At 38.8% G+C, this 18745-nt stretch overlaps 4 protein-coding genes across 6 annotated transcripts in view; 2 read left to right on the plus strand and 2 right to left on the minus strand.

Annotated features, from left to right (window-relative positions):
- hpn (hepsin) overlaps positions 1–2245 on the minus strand; it is a 23409-nt gene extending 21164 nt beyond the window's left edge. The window contains exons 1-2 of one of the 2 annotated variants that reach the window (XM_015018072.1): positions 2161–2245; positions 437–617 (exon numbers count right to left, since the gene is read on the minus strand). In XM_015018072.1, coding sequence (XP_014873558.1) covers positions 437–473 — 37 coding nt within the window. In that variant the 5' untranslated portion in view covers positions 474–617; positions 2161–2245. Of the gene's footprint in view, positions 1–436; positions 618–1897; positions 2117–2160 lie in introns of those variants that run through there. The other variant, XM_015018071.1, reaches the window with a different exon arrangement.
- Positions 2246–2433: 188 nt separating this feature from the next.
- Positions 2434–8585, plus strand: LOC106936845 (B-cell receptor CD22-like). Its single transcript, XM_015018073.1, has 8 exons — positions 2434–2875; positions 2999–3141; positions 3331–3401; positions 3491–3696; positions 5166–5429; positions 5592–5894; positions 7702–7804; positions 8102–8585. Exons 1-8 carry the CDS (start codon positions 2824–2826, stop codon positions 8160–8162), a joined length of 1203 nt encoding a protein of 400 aa, XP_014873559.1. The 5' UTR covers positions 2434–2823; the 3' UTR covers positions 8163–8585.
- A 1178-nt stretch (positions 8586–9763) lies between these two features.
- Positions 9764–16215, minus strand: LOC106936846 (carcinoembryonic antigen-related cell adhesion molecule 6-like). 2 transcript variants are annotated; one of them, XM_015018076.1, is made up of 8 exons: positions 16127–16215; positions 14376–14500; positions 12671–13015; positions 12364–12585; positions 11135–11422; positions 10916–10994; positions 10774–10810; positions 9764–10682 (listed from the first exon to the last, which is right to left on the minus strand). In XM_015018076.1, the coding sequence occupies exons 2-8, from the start codon at positions 14410–14412 to the stop codon at positions 10644–10646; spliced, it is 1047 nt and encodes a 348-aa protein (XP_014873562.1). In that variant the 5' UTR covers positions 14413–14500; positions 16127–16215; the 3' UTR covers positions 9764–10643. The 2 variants fall into 2 exon arrangements, with proteins under 2 accessions (XP_014873562.1, XP_014873561.1); XM_015018075.1 differs by having other exon boundaries at positions 12671–13018.
- On the plus strand, positions 16183–18526 carry LOC106936848 (uncharacterized). The gene is made up of 6 exons (XM_015018078.1): positions 16183–16280; positions 16834–16957; positions 17703–17929; positions 18013–18160; positions 18249–18371; positions 18474–18526. Exons 2-6 carry the CDS (start codon positions 16882–16884, stop codon positions 18518–18520), a joined length of 621 nt encoding a protein of 206 aa, XP_014873564.1. The 5' UTR covers positions 16183–16280; positions 16834–16881; the 3' UTR covers positions 18521–18526.
- Positions 18527–18745: the final 219 nt, after the last annotated feature.

Below are 18745 nucleotides of genomic sequence, written 5' to 3' on the forward strand. Positions count from 1 at the left end.
TAATAGAGCATGTCATTCTCTTCCTAAATATAACAAGTACTTTGCTATGATCATCATTATTATGGATAATAATGACAATCGTTGTCTCTTTAGAGATCATCGAGACAACAAAATTAAACAAATATTACAACTAATCTAAGTATATGCTGACCCAGCTGAAAAACAAACGTCATAAAAAAAATTCAGGGAACATCAAAAAGACAGCAAAGCAGTTTTGAACAGGCCGGTTAATCGTTAACTGTAAGGTGGACTGATGTCTGGACACAAATACAGAAAACAGGCTGCATGGGCAGGAGCATTTTGATCTGTACGTGTGTAGCATTGGATGTGTGTGTGTGCGTGCGTGTGTGCATGTGTGTGTGTGTGTGTGTGTGTTAGAGGACTTCTGTTGGGAGAATGGAACGAAAACAAGTATGTATTTAACCAGGGTACTCACCCATCTTCCCCTCTGTCATAACTTTCTCAGCGTACATCTGAAGCCAGGAGGAAGCAGAAGGCAGCAGCAGACAATGATGAGGGTAGTTCCCCCTTCCTCTCCTCTCTCAGTAACTACGCTGGGCAGGTGGTCCGAACTTTAGGCAGTCGCCTTTTTGTTTGGTAACGTAACACCCTGGGTTCTGAGAAAATAGAAGGATAAATCTCAAAACATTAAATCCATAAATATTTACTAAATATATATACATAAACAGACAATATTAATTGGGATTAAGTGGGAAACTTCTTTTTTTTTGCTACATTGTTTACATGTTTTATTCAATGTACATTGAAATTCTATTTCAAAATCTATTTTGATGTGTATTTCAAATCATAAGACATAACTGTGTCCACGTTTCATTCATCTGCCACCTGCAATGATGGTAAATTAGCTCAAATATACAGGAACAATTCAGGAACTACTAAGGCTGTCATAAACAACAAGATGCTGTAACCCAATGTTGATGCATGCAGCAAATCATAATGGAAAGAAATATTCTTGCAGGACCTGAGGTGAGATTTTTAAAACTGTCAGGCATGATGGTGGTAGCGTCATGCCAAGGGTCTGTTTTGCTATCAGTGTAACTAGTGGACTGCAAAAAGTAGATAGAAACATAAACCAGATTTATTTTCTTCTAATTTTTCCACTTCATCTTAAATGAACAGGCTGGTGGTTGAAACTTGAAACATATTTGGGTGTTTCAAAAGGTCAACGATCCCGAGCAAATATAAAACACATTTTAGAACAAAGAGAGCAACACTATCCACCTGGATTCGCATCAACATCACTCCTACTGAATATCAATCAGTCAAATTTTATTTGTATAGCACATTTCAGCAGCAAGGCATTTCAAAGTGCTTTACATAATTAAAATAAAAACAGAATATGTATGAACTAGCACTAAAAGAAGGGCCTATGGCTGTAAGGAGTGGTTAAATATGCAGCCAGAGCTATACTTGTTCATGGCTTCAGAAACTATATGGCTATTTGTAATTTGCCAATGGGCTTCTATTTAATATTATTGTGGATGTGTAAATATTTTACTAAATAATAAAAATATACTAACCACTGAACAGATTTTTATATTAATTTAGTTCCATATTAACCAGCACAAAGGAAATACAAATACATTGTTCACAGGAAGAGAATATATGTACAGCATGTATGTATGTATGTATGTATGTATGTATGTATGTATGTATGTATGTATGTATGTATGTATGTATGTAGGTATGTATGTATGTATGTATTACGTTATTACATTACATAAGCATGAGTTGCTTCCTCTCATTATTTCTGTTTAGTTTGTTTTAATTAGGGATTAGCTTAATTTGACCAGAATTAGCTTAGTGACTTAATTAATAATTAACTTATTTGTTACTTTTTAAATCCAGTTAAGCGTTTTTCCTCAAGGTGACTCACCTGTATTCCTTAACAGCAGGTGAATTTTTTTTTTTTTTTTTTTTTTTTCCTCTTTTGAAGTAAAACAAAATTGTGCTTTGGAAGTCCCGTTTAATAAAAAACAAAAAAGATTAAAAAGAAAAAAAGTTTACAACCCCGACTAATTCTGCTAAAGCCCCACCGCGGATAAATCCTCGTTTTTCAGTAAATCCTCCTTTTTCCTCTCTTCACAGGTTACTGACCCCGGAGAAAAAAGTAGAAAAAAGTGAAGCAACGTTTCCTACCAAAGTTTCGCTCGCGTTCATCAACCAAAACCACCAGCGCTCGCTTCTAGCTGTAAGGGGAACAACATTTGAAGGTCTGGGGTCATAAAAACGAGGTTTGCCGGATGAAGTTCGTCGCTTCTTCGTGTCTTTGCGGTCTGCTCCTTCTGTAGGCGCTCAGCTGCGCACGAGAGCGATGCGAGTGACGTCAACGGTCCTGAGTGGACGAAGTGGGCACGAGCTCTTCCTCTGAAGTGACCGAGTAGACTCCCTGTCCCACCTGAAAACATTTGCCCAATTAGGCACATTTTAATAGTGACTGTCAACAAATATCAGGTAGTTTTCATTTGGTTAACTCAACAGGCGCGCTGCCTCATACACACACCAACAGGCGCACTCTGCAAAAGGAAGAAAACCTGACTTGGATGTAGTAATTTCTTTGTAATTACATGAAAGCACTGACATTAGCCAAGTTCCTCATTGGCGGAGGAAATAAAGAGGAAACTGAAGAGACTGGATCTATTGGTTTTGAGACAGAGAAGTGAACACAGCTGTGAAAAGACACCGACAGAGAGCAGTGGGGGGAAAAAAGCAAAAACAAACGAAAAAACTGAGGTTAGTACAGGTGAAGCTAAAGGAGGGTGAACAGAAAACCACAGCAGAAGGAGAACATCAAGTGAAGTCATGGCACATCATCAACAAAGCTGCTGCTTTCTCATCATTCTGTGTGTGAGAGGTAAAAACATTGCTAATGTATTCCAGCATTATCACAGGACAATGTCAGTGAGACCGCTTGAGTTCGATGATTAACTTCTGGTTGTATTTTATAGTAATGTAACACCTACTCTTCCTTCTGCAGGTATTCTGGCTGGTGATTGGTCAGTTCTTCTCCCCTCTAATCCCATTTGTGCTGTGGCTGGTTCTTCAGTGGTCCTCCCCTGTTCCTATGACTACCCACTTAGCTCTGATGAAGTCCAGACAGATGGGCGGCTCCCTGCACAGGTAATAAAGGAGGCATTGTTTCTTGTAGCAGTAGAGATCACTTTCTGTGTAACCTTTCTGTAGTCAGAATAAGTAGACATCACCATGTCATGGTTCCTGACAAACTCTAACGAAATAAACTGTTCTCATAAGCGTCCTGGTAATACTTAGTGGGGATGTCTAAGATTGTAATCTGCTGCTCTTTATTAGACAGGAAGCAGTGAAACAAAAGTTACGTCTGAGATGTGGTGTCTCAGAGACAGTCGCTGCGTTACGGAAAGGTAAAACACTCATTAGAGAAAAACAAAAATACATCACAGGGTTTTCTGCAAAAACACACAGTTTCTAAATTTATGTATGTCTGTGTCAGCTATGTGTTCCACAGCGCCGGTATTTTCCAGGATCCATCTTATCAGAACCGGGTGCAGTACCTGGGACAACCAGGAAGCAAGAACTGCTCTCTGAGGATTTCTAATCTCAAAGAGTCAGACAGTGGAACATACGTGTTTTACCTCATCACCAACCATAAGACGCAGAAGATGCCTCCACAGACTGGCATGCAGCTCTTAGTGGCAGGTGGGCATATTCTCTCTGTTCTGTAAGATACATGACAAACACAGTTTAATATTATTTCAAGACAGTTTTATCCATCTGTTATTCCTTTTCCTAACCTAGAAGACTTTTAATTTATTCTTCCAGTGGCTGTTGTCTAATGTTGGTCTATTGGTGAGTCTCACTGTTAGCAAACAACACAAGGTCCACAGTATGTTTGGTTTGCCACAAAACTGATCACGGTTTAATAAAAATGAAAATATTTGTTATAGCTTTATATCTAAAATATATGGAAAGCAGAACATTAGTGTTTGTATTTTTGTGTTGACATGTAATCGTTTCCTTTTTGAAAGTTTTGACTCCTTGTGTTTTTCGCAGGAAGCAGAACTGAAACCTGCCAGTGGCCGTTTGACATAATAATCACTATATATAAACCCATGGCATTACATTACTTATGTAAACAAAAAACAGCCAAAAACAAATGTTACAATGTTTGTTTATTCAAATTACTGTAGAAAACCCTGTGAAACCATGGGATTTAGTGCATTAATCTCCTGAAACTAAATGAGTCAGCTCATGTTTTCTGGTTTTGTCTTTTTTAACCACACAGACATTGCTGTCTAACGACATGTAATAACAAATACATCTGTAGGTAACAGCTTTGTGTTGTGGCTTCCTTGTTTCTAATGTTGTTTTGTCTCCTCATTTGTAGGATTATGTAGGATTATAATCCTCAAGCAACATTTTTAGTCTGCATTTCATAGGCAGATCCTAATCTTTAGGATCTACGTGTAAAATCCAAGTCGTCCCTCAAGCCCCAAACTTTGAATTATAAGCAATTAATTTAGCAAAACTTCAATTTTTTTCCAGAGTAGTAACTAATGTGTTATAAAAATACACAAATACTTCTTAATTGGTTTATTTATTTACCAAAAAAAATAAAAAATAGTAAATAGAACTGATGATAAAAAACATCATAAGAGCTGATATTGCTTTTCAGAGTAAATATCCTAGCATTACAACATAAGGATTTTAAGGATTAAATTGTGTTAATTTAATAACATATTAAATTGTGTTAATTTAATAACATATTAAATTAACACAAATCAAAAATAAACTCAACTTTAAAGTAACTATTTAGAGGCTTAAACAGAAAGTAACTTCACTAATGTTTGCTTTCTACAGATTTAGTATTATGATTTTAATTTGCTTTGTTTACATCCAGGTGAGAACCTGCAACACCTTTTTAGCTAAGCTGTGTTAACTTTAGCTAAGTTTAAATGTTGAAGGAAGGTGGTAATTATTTCTTTCTGCTTGTTCTGTCCACAGAAACTACAGAATTCATTAAATTCAGTCAAGTCTCCCTTCATTGTTTAGGATTCTATCTAGTCATTTATTAAATTTGCTGGATAGTTTTAGAGTTATATAGGTAAGGCCCTGAAAAATTAAGTTCTTCATTCAGGTTCCTTTTCTCTCCCTTTTTGTCGCTGCAGGTTCCTCCACTGCAGTTGCGGTCTCGGTGGGTCCATCCCGAGTCATCCTGGAGGGGACAGGCTTAAACCTGGCCTGTTGCAGCCCAGCTGCCACTTCACAAAGCCGCTTCACGTGGTACAGTACCAAAGGAGCCATGTTGGTAGGTGCTGGACCGGTGTGGAGTACCCCCAAAGTTACATCAGGTCAATCTGGCAGCTACTACTGCCAAATCCAGACTGGAGACAAAACTCAACGCTCAAATGTTCTGGAAATCGATGTGCAATGTAAGTGAAATGTAACTCTGAAACCAAACTACATCATCTTCAATTATACTGAAAACATGTTTAAAGATATGTCTGCATCTGTCCACTGCTTGATTCACTTTTCATGTCCTTTAAATCTTGTAATATTTGAAGCTAATGAACTTTGATGCCATCTTCCTGCAGACCCGCCTAGAAACATAATGATCTCCAGCTGGGGAGCAGAGAAGGATCATCCTGTGACTCTGACCTGCAGCAGTGAGGCCAACCCACCGGTCCGCACCTACGTCTGGTACCAGGGTGTAGCTTGTCTCCCAGCAGCAGACTTAAGCTTTCATCGAGGAAGATCCACCCAGGCTACATCAACAGGAAGAGCCCAAAAACTCACCAGTGTCAACATCACCACGAAGGACTATGGGCAGCACTGCTGTGTGGCACGCAACAGATACGGCTTTGAGAAAGCCAGCGTGACTCTGACCAGCTCCAGTGGTAGGTCAATGCAGAGACTCAAGCTCACATTCAAGGGATTGTTTTAAGTTCTCAGTTATGAGTACAAGATTCAGAGTACAGGATCCTTGAAAATGTGTTTTATCTTTGGATACCACATAGTCACAGCACTGATGATTCAGGTGTTGTTGATATCATTTGCTGCATGTCAAAATGAACTCTTTACACCGTAATCAACCAAATACAGCCAAGTATTGTTGGCAATGAGGCTGCAACATAGTAGTGCAACATTGTTTACAATACATCTCAAAAGTGTCACGATCCGTGTTTCTGTGTGTTTATTTTTGAGTTTTTTCCTGTGTAGTCCTGTTCCTGTGAGTCTCAGTCCTGTCCTCCCCGTTGATTGCTCCCCAGGCGTGTCTCATTCCCCTGTTTACCCCGTGTGTATTTAAACCCACCTGTTGTCTGTGTTCCTCGTCGGGTCCTTGTCTAGGTTTGTCGTCTAAGCGCTCCAGTTGAACTGTGAAGACCTGGATAGAGTTTGCGCCTATTTCCAGTCCTGCTATCAGTTGCTACCGGTGTTTAGCTGTGTGCTAGTTTCTCCGCCGTGCTGCCTGTTCTTGGACTGTTCTGAGCTTTATTATTAAATTCATCATCATCATCACCGAAACCTGGGTCTCTGCGTCTATCCTCACCACCACCCACAACCACTTCCTGACAGAGGTCGGGGTCCTTCTGTCAGAGGTCGGGGTCCTTCTGTCAGAGGTCGGGTCCTTCTGTCAGAGGTCGGGTCCTTCTGTCAGAGGTCGGGGTCCTTCTGTCAGGAACTGGTTGTGGGTGGTGGTGAGGATAGATGCAGAGACCCAGGTTTTGGTGATGATGATGATGAATTTAATAATAAAGCTCAGAACAGTCCAAGAACAGGCAGCACGGCGGAGAAACTAGCACACAGCTAAACACCGGTAGCAACTGATAGCAGGACTGGAAATAGGCGCAAACTCTATCCAGGACTTCACAGTTCAACTGGAGCGCTTAGACGACAAACATAGACAAGGACCCGACGAGGAACACAGACAACAGGTGGGTTTAAATACACACGGGGTAATCAGGGGAAAGAGACACACCTGCGGAGCAATCAACGGGGAGGACAGGACTGAGACTCACAGGAACAGGACTACACAGGAAAAAACTCAAAAATAAACACAGAAACACGGATTGTGACAAAAAGTATTTATTATAGTTCAACTACACATTTCAATATATTTTAGTGAGATCTCATGTGGCCAGTTAACACAAAGTACAGTAATTTCTGACGTGAAAAGAGATTGTGGATGTTTTTTTACAAACATAAATCTTAGAAATGATGAAACACTTTGACACCCTGTTCCTACTGGGTTATAGAGAGTTAGCAGCATCGTGCTATGGAGGTGCTTTTCTTCAGGAAAGATGATCAGAATGGAGTGATATTAGAAGAAAAGCTGTTAGATGCTGTAAAGTACTTAAGACTCAGGGAAAGATTGAGCCTTCAGCAGGACAATGATCCTAAATATACAGCCAGAGCTGCAACGGAATAGTTTAGATTGAGTTAGAGTGGCCTAGTCAAAGTCCAGAGCTAAATAAAAGTGATAAGCTGTGGCAAAATTTGGAAACTCATGCAACTATCTATCATTCTTCTTCCACTTCACAATTATTATTTGTTGCTATTATTTGTTGGTCTAACTCTTAAGATTCTCAATAAAACATTGTATTATAATGTGACAAGATATTAGAGCTTCAGATGGTATGAATATTTCGGTAAGCCTCTGTGTATGTATGCATTGAGTTTTCTGTAACCTTCTGCTCTTTGCAGGGGCAAATCTATCTGACTCTTCAGGAAGTACAGTGGTGGTGATTGGAGTAACCATCGGGGTCCTGCTGGCTGTTGCTGCTTTAGCTGCCTTTTTGATGATGAGGTGAGTGAAGCATTTGCTCCTTTCACAATCAATAATTCATATAGACAAGACCGGGACGGCTGCGTCCAATAAGCATCAGGCATAGCACAGTCATATTTATAGACAGTGTGGTTGTAGTTCTTGTCTGGATGAAGAAAACAAATCAACTTTTGTAAAAGTGCGGCGTATCCAAAGCTATGCGTAGTAGACCAAAAGAGTTGCAGGGTCTGTGTTATGTGCATAAACAATCTATTAGCTTAACAAAAAGAAAAGAAAAGTTACACTTCCACTATAAATCTGTGTTTGTTCTGCTTTCAGGAAAAAGAAGACAGCCAGACGACAGTCATATGTCCTCACTGGGAAAACTGCGACAGAGTGACAGAACTGCTTTGATTACGTGTGCCAACACACATGTTGGGTAACACAACAACACAATGTTGAGACCTAATGGATGCATGTGATGTCGGGTCATCCTGCCCTGTAAACCCCCCACAAAGCGCGCTGCCTAGCTTGTTTTAGAAGTGTCTCTGCTTTAACACACCTGATTCAGATCATTACAGTTCAGCAATAGGACCCTAAATGACGTTCCCTCTACAGAGGGCTAAAAGTGCCACAATTCCACCTAAAAACTGAAGGAGTAAATACAATTGGGAAATTTAAACAAAGCTTAAAATAGATATTATATTCAACAAATATACATATTTTACCCAGTCCAAGTGTTATCCCTTCCCGGATTTTACATGAACTAGGTGACTGTAAACAATTGTCAAATTGTCCTTTTAATGATTAAATAAGTTGTCCGGACCTAGACTTTATCTGTATTTTAAAGGTCTACATGAGTTATTAGAAGTACCTAGATGTGGAAATCTAATTTCATTTTGAAAATAACTATACTGCATATTTATTTATATGGGTTGTTTGTTTGTTTGTTTGTTTGTTTGTTTGTTTGTTTGTTTGTTTGTTTTTTTACATATCTATATATTTAGATTTTCACATGAATAGATATTTCTTTTATGATTTGTTTTTTATGTTTTGCATTGAGGCTGTTTCGGCGTATCATAAAAACATACTTGAAGGAGCAAATTGTTTGTGTTTGGGATGCCTGCTGGTTTGACATGTTGATATTTGAGCTCAACATGCCATGTGCCTGATCTTACTTGCAGCAAATTCATTTGTGATGTTTTTTAAGTCTAGTTTCTTGGGAAGTTGACGTTCTGTTTCTGTGGGAAGAAGAGAGTTAATTTTACTGATGGACCTCCAGTCGCTGCCAGACGTGTAAAATATACGAGTCTCATAATCGTTATTAGCATTACTTTTTCTTTCTCTACTTCCTAGCAATTTCTTGCCCATGATCAAGTTTAATCATGAACCTTTTATAAAGATATTTGTCGTAGTATCCTGCAAACCTTTACTGTGCTCTACATTTAAATGGACCAAGCATTTTAAATGTTACTACATGGCTAAATATATTCAAAGTCTAAAATTGTAAGTGTGTTGGGAGCGCGGTGCTCTTGTTCAGTTCAAAAATATATTTAGGAAATCCTAAATATTTCATAAACAGGCCTAAATTGAAATGATTTCTTATAAATTGATGTCAGGTTGGACCAGTTGTACATTTGGTTTCGCTATTTTTTACTGCTAGATCCTCAAAGACTGAATAATTTCTGTGTTTTACAATATGGGTGCTAATCGTTTTTTTTTGTCAGTGGATGTTCATAGCTTATATAAAAACAAATAAACACATTTGTTGTATTTATTTCTTAATAGAAGCAGTTTTAATCCTCCCAGTGATCTATGTATTGTGAAGGAAGTGTTGCAAAACACAGATGTGAATTTAAATACAGGAAGTCCTCCACAGATCATTACAGATGCAGACCACAAACAACATGACTTGTATAAGAATGCTATTTTCAATTTCCTGAAGAGGCTTTTACTGAAAAACAGAAAACACGGTTATCACAAACACATAAAAAACACATAAAAAAAAACCTCAGTCAGATTTATTTCTATATTTGTAGTAAACTTTAGGTTTCAGATACTGAGCAGGGCCTGAAGAAGAGTGGGGCGAGGATGACCACCAGGAGGACAGTGATTCTGCTTCCTGCCCTTTCAGCTAGTTGGAGATTTTAGCCTCAGTTTATTTTTAGGAAAGGCCTTTTCAACCTGTAAAGTGCTCTCTTTTTTTGTGTGAATTAAGTTACATTGTCTTTGTTTTTTCATTTCCCTCTTTCCCATGCAGTAAATTCACATTTTAAACTTTGCGATCCAGTGTGCACATTATGGAAAGTACAACATGTCAAATAAATTAAAAATAAGAAAAATTAAAGGTGTGAAAGTTATGTGCATTAAAAACCGCACATTTATGAAGCTAGAAATTTTCAGTTACCATTAAAAACAAACTACGAAAAAAGGTGAACCTTATTGGATCTAATCCAGACCACTGGACAAATTTCATAAATATTTCCATGGAGAACTCGTGATAATTTTCAAAGTGACGAAACATTTTTATGTTTGCTGGGATCTATAGACATTAATTCAAACTCAAGGGGTCAGTGCTGCGTAGCTTAAAACGGAACCGTTTCTACCAATGACTGCAACATAAACGAATATTTGAATTTAGCATACAAATAACCAACCTGTATGAAAAACATCAGTATGGTTTGAAATAACAAATATCCGTACTACGTTCAGAATCCATTGAATGTTGCACAGGAAAAGGAAAATGGACATTGACATGCAGCTTAGCTAAGCATCAGGAAGCATTTTCTCTCCACGTGTTGAGACTTTTCAGTGCAAAGTTACTTTGATTCCTTTCCTTTGGTTCCTTTCTCATGCTAGGGATTTCAGAGCAGTTGTTCTTTCATCCAAAAATCACATTTTCATAGTCATTGCTGGTATTCTGAGGAATAAAGAAGACTAGATTAGGCGTCACATGACTCTGGTATCATTTCCTGTTTTATTTTTTTCCAAAAACCTGTTCCTCTTCTCACCTCTTCATTCTTTGCATCAGAACGAGACCGACACTTCCTTTAACAAGAAAACAGAAGCTTCTATGAACAGAGTTTATTTCCTGATATCCCAATTCAGCAAAGCAACCAGAGCCAACTCAAAGTGATGTTCTGCGTTACCTACCAGACCCAGATGAGAATCGGTGGCAGCACAAGCAGAATAATCACTTTAATTCCAATTCCAAGGACAATTAAAGGATGGACTGGGGGAAAAAAACAAGGAATAAACCATTACAAATAATTAAAAGTACCTCCAGTATCTCTGAAGCTCTGAAGTTCAAATTAACATGAATGAATTAAAGCTTCAACAATGCGAGTTCTTCCGTTCCTCCAGGATTCCTACCCATTTCTTCCACCGTCAGCAGCAGCTGAGCTGAACGGCTCTGGCCCACACGGTTCTCGGCCTGGCAGACATACGTCCCAGTGTGGGTCAGCTCAACGGAGGAAATGCTCAACACCTGCCCTGAGCCCACCGGGAGCTCAGTGCTGGAGTTGGAGACATCACTGCTGTACCACCAGGTGTAAGTAATCGCAGCAGGGCGGGCAGAACCTCTGCAGGTCAAAGTCACGCTGCTGCCGACCAGCAGAGGGTCAGAGCGGTTCACCTCAACGGATACGTTCAGAGGAGGATCTGGAGAAAAAAACACAACCACGATTCCAGTAAAAATAGGTTGGTAGTACATACAGAGTGTCATGCAGAAGTAGTCAAACTATTTGAATTTGTCTTTTACATTTTATCACATTTCAACTACAAGCCTCATTTTGTTTTATTTTTTTCTGTGACAGACAAAGCAGCTTATGGTTGAAGTGGGAGGAAAATGAAAACTTTCACCCCATTTGCAGATCTTTCAAAGCCTCCACGATTGTGGAATAAAACCTAGTTTTAAAATCAACTCTAGTAAGAGTTGATTTTTCTATCAACTCTTACCAGCTTCCAAAATATCCCCACAGCATGCTGCTGCTACTACCTTGCTGCAGGCAGCATGGCTAAGCTGTGTTCAGAGTTACGGACAGTGCATATATATCTTTTTAGTATTCTTCTACATTTGTGATGGACAACAAATGATTGCCCTGCAGACCGATTGCACCACCTGAGATTAGATGTTTAAAGCTTTGGATGTTTTTCAATGATTCATTTTTAAACATTGTTACATTTTTCTCCTTGACCTGTCTGCTGTGTCTCTTGGTCTTCTTGATGGACTTTGTTCACTAACGTTCACCAACAAACCACTGAGGCCTTCACAGAAAAGCTTTAAGGTCTGAGGTCAAATGACATAAGCGCAAACTTTGTTTACCAACTTAAGGGTATCAGAGTAAAGGGGTCTAAATGGGAATGCACCACAGTTTTTCCTCACATTTTCTTTGTAATCTTTGGTCTTTGCTCTGTCGCATGAAATCTGAATAAAACGCATAGAGGTTTGTGATTATTATGTTGCAACATGCAAAGCGCTCCTATCAATAAATTTGATTTCTACTGACCAAATACAATGCATGTGAGGCTGATAATAAGCAGAATATCAGTGACTAACATCAAATTTATTCATCTTGACTTAGCATCATCATAGTACTTACACCAAACATCCAGAGCCACAGGACTTGATTGTGAGGATTCTATTCCCTCAAAAGCACATGAATAGTTTCCGGTATCTGTAATCTGAGCCTGAAATGTTGGTTCTGCCACCGGACGTCCGTCTTTGAACCAGATTATTTTGGTGGTTTGGCACTCTGTCCGACAGTCAAGGGTCACACTGTCTCCGAGTCTCACTCTGTTGGAGCGTACGCTAGCTTCCAGCCCTGGAGATCAAGCAAAGACAAGACTTACACCACAAAAAACACTCAGCGTGAAAAACAGAACCCTGTGAATGTAAAGCTGTTTTACCTGTGACAGAGAGATACACTGACTTCTTACTGCGCCGTCCAAACTTGTCTGTGTCAAACCAGAAGAAGTAATATCCAGTGTCGTTCTCCTGAAGGTCACGTAAAACCAGGCTGCAGTTGTGTGCATGATCACCTTGATACTCAAATCGACCATTATATGACGGAAGGTCTGAAAGCCTGACGCGTTCCAAGATGCCATTTTGAATCTTTCCTTTGTCCCATGCGGTCTGTCTGACGGATTCCTCGTCTGGGTAGCTGTACGAACACCTGAACTCCACCGAAGACCCCCTCAAAGCACAAATATCCGGGTTCTCAAAGGTCACCGACCAGGCAGCACTCACTTTCTCTGCTAGTAAAAACACAAAATAAAACTTGTGAGGACCGTTTTTAAATCATTTACACAGTCATGGGGAAAAGAAACTTAATTGGCTTGAAAAAAATAATACGCCCCATGATATAACAGAACAACCTTCAATAGCAATAATTTATAAAGTCATAGCTTTTGGTATGGCTTCATTGGAGTCTTTCATGAACAGTAAATGCATTTAGCAGCAGGTGTTGCTGCTTTCCCCTTTCATGCATAGTGGTCACTTCAGTGGACAGCCATATAAAAGCCATTTTCTTCTGCTTCTTGTGGATTTGTATGTTAGAAATACACACAGATCACTGAAGTGGACATTAGTGCATCACAAAATACACTATCAACTATCAGCTGCAAATGCAAGAAATTATTTTTGTTAAATCCAATATGGCCGACAGACAAAAAAGCATGCCAACTGACCCGGTCCTTCCTTCTACTGTAGACGACTCTTGCTGGAAAAAAAAAATATTGTGACATCAGATAACCCCTAAAGAACAAAACTACTGATGTATTTTTCAAATAACAACTTTGTATTTGGAGAAAATTACAATTTTATCACCTAAGAATAAAATAAAATAATAATAATAATAATAATAAAAAAAATGTTTACAATTTTTTTCCCTACCTTTTTTATGCCTTAAGAATATAAAAAAATTTAATAAAAAAATCCTTACACAAAGGACCATAATTCCTGCATGAAAGGGTTAAACTCTATAAATGCATCGCAGGAAAAACAAAACAAACAAAAAAACACTTCCAGCCTTATGAGCCCAGCTTTGTGCTTGAAGTTCATTTCACTTGTCTGTTAAATATTTCCTCCCCTCTGAGCCAAAAATCATTATAATGCTAATTTAACATGATATTAATAGCATTGCATGTGGGAACACTTTACACAGGAAGTGCATTTAAATAAAAAATGTCATTTTATCAACATTGATTTTGCAGTGGCAGATATGAGTGATGATACATTTCTAGATATGAGAAAAACAACATTTTTTCAGTGTTTCTAAGCCAATAGTGAAACTTTGACAGAAACAACGAAACTGAAGAGCTCCCATCGCCATAGAAACAGTGCACTGTTGCAATAAAAGGTAACAGTTCATATTGAGGCTCAAACAGAAAACGCAGCTCCTCTTCAGTTTGTGTTTCCTACCATTGGTGCTTGATTTACAGACCTTATTTAACATATTTAGCCAGGAATTAATGTTTTGAACAAATTCTTGGTAAGCTCAGAAATAATCAAACATTAAGATGAGCCTTAAGAGATTTGCTGCTCTTGCAAATGTAAAAAATGTTCAAATAGAGCATTGCATTTCATATTTAGAATAAACAAATATTTTCTTACCCTGCTGCAGCAGAAGAAGTATCAGCACTTGAATCATGTTCTACAAGAATAAGGAACTGAGTTGGTAGTTCATTTGTCAAAGGAAGTGTAGTGATCGGGGTCCAACCCATGGCTGCTCAGCACTTCTAGAGAGAAAAAAAAACAGATATGAAGAATTTTTAGGAGGAAGTTTGTCACAAACATGATCAGTAAGCATTATGTAAATCAGCCAGAAGAGCAAGGGAGGAGTTTGTTTGTCCCTGATCACATGATGAGTTTGAACCAGAATCTGATGCTTAAGATGAAATTGGAGAATAAAAAATGAAGGTCGGTGAATGTCTTCAGAGATAGCTGAAGAGCTGATACAGATAAAATGGGAGGTGCTGATGTTTTTAGGGTGGTGGAGTTTCTTAAGTCTCCGGTTAAAAGAAAATGAAAGAAAAACAACACAGTAAACTTGAGTTTTGTTTCATTCTTCAGTCCCTAAAACAAATTTTCTTCATTATTTTTACTCGTGTGGTGTATGGGATGTAATAATCTCTCTCAGTTACATAGCAGGATCTTGAACACAGGAGGTCTGTTTCATCATGGATGACTGGAGCCAAAACCAGCTTTCATCTTTCACTACTGAATCAGAGTATTTTTAGAGTTTTCGTTTTTCTCCTTCAACCGTTTTAAAGTGGCTGCCAATATGCCACTTTCCCCTATTTTGTGACATTACAACCTCAAACCTCAGGATGTTTAATTGGGATTTTAGAACAGTTTGACCTCGTCTCTCAGTTTTCCCAGCCACCGCTGAACTCATCGCTTACACTCCTCATGATTCGCAGACTGATCACACCTGATCTGAGGTGTGCAAAGCTCACCTGTTTTCTCCTACCCTCTGCTGGACTTGTCTGCAGCCCAGAAATTAGCTGAAGTCTCTGGACTTTGACTGGTCCATTCTAACAAGTGAATACTCTCTGATCTAAGTGATTCATTTATTTTTTGTAGCTTCTACAAATATTTCCTCCAGTGTTTCCATTCATGACAACCATCTGCTCCCTAGGGAGAAGCTTGTTTCTCTTCTACTCATGTGAAAAGATGTTTCCACCTGAGTTGTGGCTCTCTGCAGCTCCTCCAGGGTTACCACGGTCGTCTTGGCTACATCTCTGACTAATGCTTCCACGTTCAGTTAGTCGACCATGTCTTAGTACGTTTGCAGTTGTGGCACACTATTCCTCTTTTTGGATGAATATTACGCAACCTAACCCTGTTTTGGTCCCTTTGCTGCCGTCCTTGAGCTTCATTAATCCCTATAAAACACATCGAAGTATAAGTGAGAAATACTAAAAAAAAATAAAAGGGTTGTAAAAACCTTTAAAAGTTGATTGGGCCACACATGTTGACAGCTTGGTTTCATCAACAGGCCTCTGAGCTTGGTGTTTAGGCAAATGTCTAGTGATGTTGATTGTTAAATGACTTTATCTTCCCTTCAGGCTGCAGCAGGATGATGAACCTGCTGAACAAGTACGCTGGAGGCGTTTAGGTGTAGCATTGTTGATGTTGGAAGCAAATAAAAGTGAAATCTTTTCATGGCAAACGTGCATGTAGCCACTAACATAAAGGCTTTTCATGGAAGGTTTTTTGATTTTCCTTCTCAAGAGAACAAAAGGTTTTGTGATGTACTTCTGAGCAACGTAGAAAGGAAAATGGAGAGCAGAGAAAACTTAAGCATTTTTTGACTGCATCGCTTTTCCTGCTCGACCTGTTTGCTGTTCTCAGAAATCTACCTGGCTCGTCAGGAACTCTTCCACATTCCTTCAGGTGCCTCAGTCGTCTGACGTTCCTGTCTTGTTGGGGACAATTGAAGAGACCAAGGAAGTTTAGGCGCAGAGGGAGACGTGAGGCGCGCCGGTTCCCAGACAGTGTCGGCGCATTTGTGAGGTCAGTTTGAGCAAGAAAAAAATAGATTATTTTTTATGTATGTAAATAGGGAAGCTGTCTTCAGATCTAGGGGAGGATCTTCCTATTGCTTGTGTGGTCAGAGTTCTCTTTCTTTATCTGGTATTTAACTAGAATTTATCTGTGCGTAAATGTAGAACGAATGAAGCCAGGCCAAACAACAAAAGCATTTAGGTAACAAAGCATTGCTTCAACAAAAGCATTTAGGTAACATTATGAGTGCCTGAATGTGTTTTTAAATATGGTTCTACCAAGAGTAACTTTGTGGTTGTTAATTATATAAAATGAGTTTATGTAATTAATACTGGTTAATGATTTACAATCTCAGTTTAATAATTTGGAATTTACTGACTTAAAACCCAGTTCATTTAAGTTTCTGCCAGGGAGAGTTTGAGTTGACAGAAGTGTCTAAAAACGGATATGTGTCGTCACAATGTCCAGCTGCAGCATTTTGGCAAACATATGTGAAATTTATTGCTGTGTTGGTTATTTAACCTTCACGAAAAGAGCCGTGTACATTTTTCTGACTTTCCAGAGAAAATCTGCATGGAATAAGAGAAACTAACTGAGTCAAGCAGAAGAAATGGCAGAGAAGAGAAAAGTTTCTCAGCTCTGCTGGCTGCTCCTGGCGGTGCTTCAAATCTCTGCACCTTCTTCAGGTAAATAACAACACGAACGTCACAGAAGCGTTTAGCAGCTGCCTAAACTGAATGCTTTGCATTGTGTGTGTTGAATTTGAGGCGTAAATCTTATCACCGCAGCAGACGTAAAGAGGTGACTTTACATTCTTCAGTCTAAAGACTCGTGGTGCCAATCATTCACAGAGAATCTTCATTATTACAGGTTAAAATTAATGTTAGCGGTATCTTACATTTAGTGAATAAAGTGTCAACTAGACTGTAAATAAGAGGTTCTTTTTATGACAACATATTTTACACGATGAAGCCAAAAATTATTCTTATGCCTGAAATTGGCATTATTATTAATTTTATGTTATCAACATGTTTCTTAGGACTGGAAATAAATGTTTTATTTTTAATTCAGCTAGTCAGAGTCCCAGCTTAAATATGACAAAGACCTCAAAAAACTTGAAGCTCTTCAACTCTTTAAAGCACCTTTTGAAAACTATTAAGATGGATATCAATCTTCTACATGTCATTCTTTAAAATGAAATGTAAATTATTTTATTTTTTCAAACCCAATCCTCATTTTGCATTTTATTTTTTCTTTGTGCCCGTCTCGTTTCTCCTCAAAAACACACTTTTAGTTTAAACAAATATCCAATTCTAATGCAAATCTGCAGTTACATTTCAGATGTATATGCATGTTTCTAAAGAAAGAAAAAAAGCATCCTTTCATCCTTTTTTGATGTACTTGTTTTGTTTTAATCTTCATCTGCCTCAGCACAAGACGCCACCACCTCCTTGGCTAACTCTACCAGCACCTCAGCTTCAAAAAAGATCTCTGGCTACCGGACTCTTCCGATTGATGTGAAAGTGGCCGTGGGCGAGCCTGCAGAGTTCAGGTGTGGAGTGCCTGAAGCCTCCAAAAGCCTCACATTTACTTTTTACAGCAGCCATGGAAACTACACCCTCACCTGCCCCAACGGCAAGGTGGAGGACATTCCCCAGGTGAGATGGTCACGACGTTGACCTCGTACTGAAATGTTAATCTCTACAAATACGAGCTTTTTCTTCTGTGTCTGTCGCCTCAGGCTTTGTATGGGCGCTGTGAAGTGAAGGGAGGTGAACTGGTGGCGATTTGGACACTCAAAGGAACCTCATACTCTGACAATGACACGCTGGTCATTTGTCATCAGTCAAATGATCCAGAAGACTGCTCTGCTGTCCTGCATGTCTATGGTGAAGTCAGGAAACATTGTGTAAATTACACATTGCGATGTGATCAGTCGAAATCATTCTGCCTAAACTTCTTCACACCTGCCTGCAGATAATGGTGCCAGCTATGCTACCCTGGTTGGATGTTTGATCGGAGGATTCTTCGGGGTCCTTTTGATTTTCGGCCTCATTTTTCTCCTGATGCCAAAATCCATGACGATTCAGAACTGTCTTGGTAAGCAGCGACTTAATGTTTATATGGCAAAAAAAAAAAAAAAAAAAATTAAACTGACAAAATCTTAAGAACTGATGTAATATGCAAAATTGTTGCGTTTAGGTGAAGATGACATCAACGATGACCTGGACTCAATCGTAAAAGAGTGAACCAAGGGAAAGAATTGAAACAAAAACTTCTAATTCCAGTTTAACCAGGTTATACAGATGATACTGGCTTTTCTCTACCTGCTGCACATCTTCCTTCCACATTCAGTCATTGGATGATGGCCATCATTGCCCAAATATTTAATAATAATAATAATATATAATACTGCTGAGCATTGAGTCACTTACATGCAGTACCATAGTTTTCCACTTGAGGGCAGCACTTTT

This window comes from Poecilia latipinna, unplaced genomic scaffold (genome assembly GCF_001443285.1).
Source record: "Poecilia latipinna isolate Pla-1442-1.1 unplaced genomic scaffold, P_latipinna-1.0 Scaffold2225, whole genome shotgun sequence".
Lineage (NCBI taxonomy): Eukaryota > Metazoa > Chordata > Actinopteri > Cyprinodontiformes > Poeciliidae > Poecilia > Poecilia latipinna.

Bases quoted from the DNA above. Each gene is read 5' to 3' on its own strand.
- LOC106936846 (XM_015018075.1), bottom strand. From the start codon at position 14,412: ATGATTCAAGTGCTGATACTTCTTCTGCTGCAGCAGG. The intron at 13,019-14,375 runs GTAAGAAAATAT...TGTTTTTACTAG, and splicing joins ACTTCTTCTGCTGCAGCAGG to CAGAGAAAGTGAGTGCTGCC. The intron at 10,995-11,134 runs GTAGGAATCCTG...TTTTTCCCCCAG, and splicing joins GCTGACGGTGGAAGAAATGG to TCCATCCTTTAATTGTCCTT.
- LOC106936848 (XM_015018078.1), top strand. From the start codon at position 16,882: ATGGCAGAGAAGAGAAAAGTTTCTCAGCTCTGCTGGCTGCTCCTGGCG. The intron at 18,161-18,248 runs GTGAAGTCAGGA...ACCTGCCTGCAG, and splicing joins TGCTGTCCTGCATGTCTATG to ATAATGGTGCCAGCTATGCT. The intron at 18,372-18,473 runs GTAAGCAGCGAC...TGTTGCGTTTAG, and splicing joins GACGATTCAGAACTGTCTTG to GTGAAGATGACATCAACGAT.
- LOC106936845 (XM_015018073.1), top strand. From the start codon at position 2,824: ATGGCACATCATCAACAAAGCTGCTGCTTTCTCATCATTCTGTGTGTG. The intron at 3,402-3,490 runs GTAAAACACTCA...TGTCTGTGTCAG, and splicing joins AGTCGCTGCGTTACGGAAAG to CTATGTGTTCCACAGCGCCG. The intron at 3,697-5,165 runs GTGGGCATATTC...TTGTCGCTGCAG, and splicing joins CATGCAGCTCTTAGTGGCAG to GTTCCTCCACTGCAGTTGCG.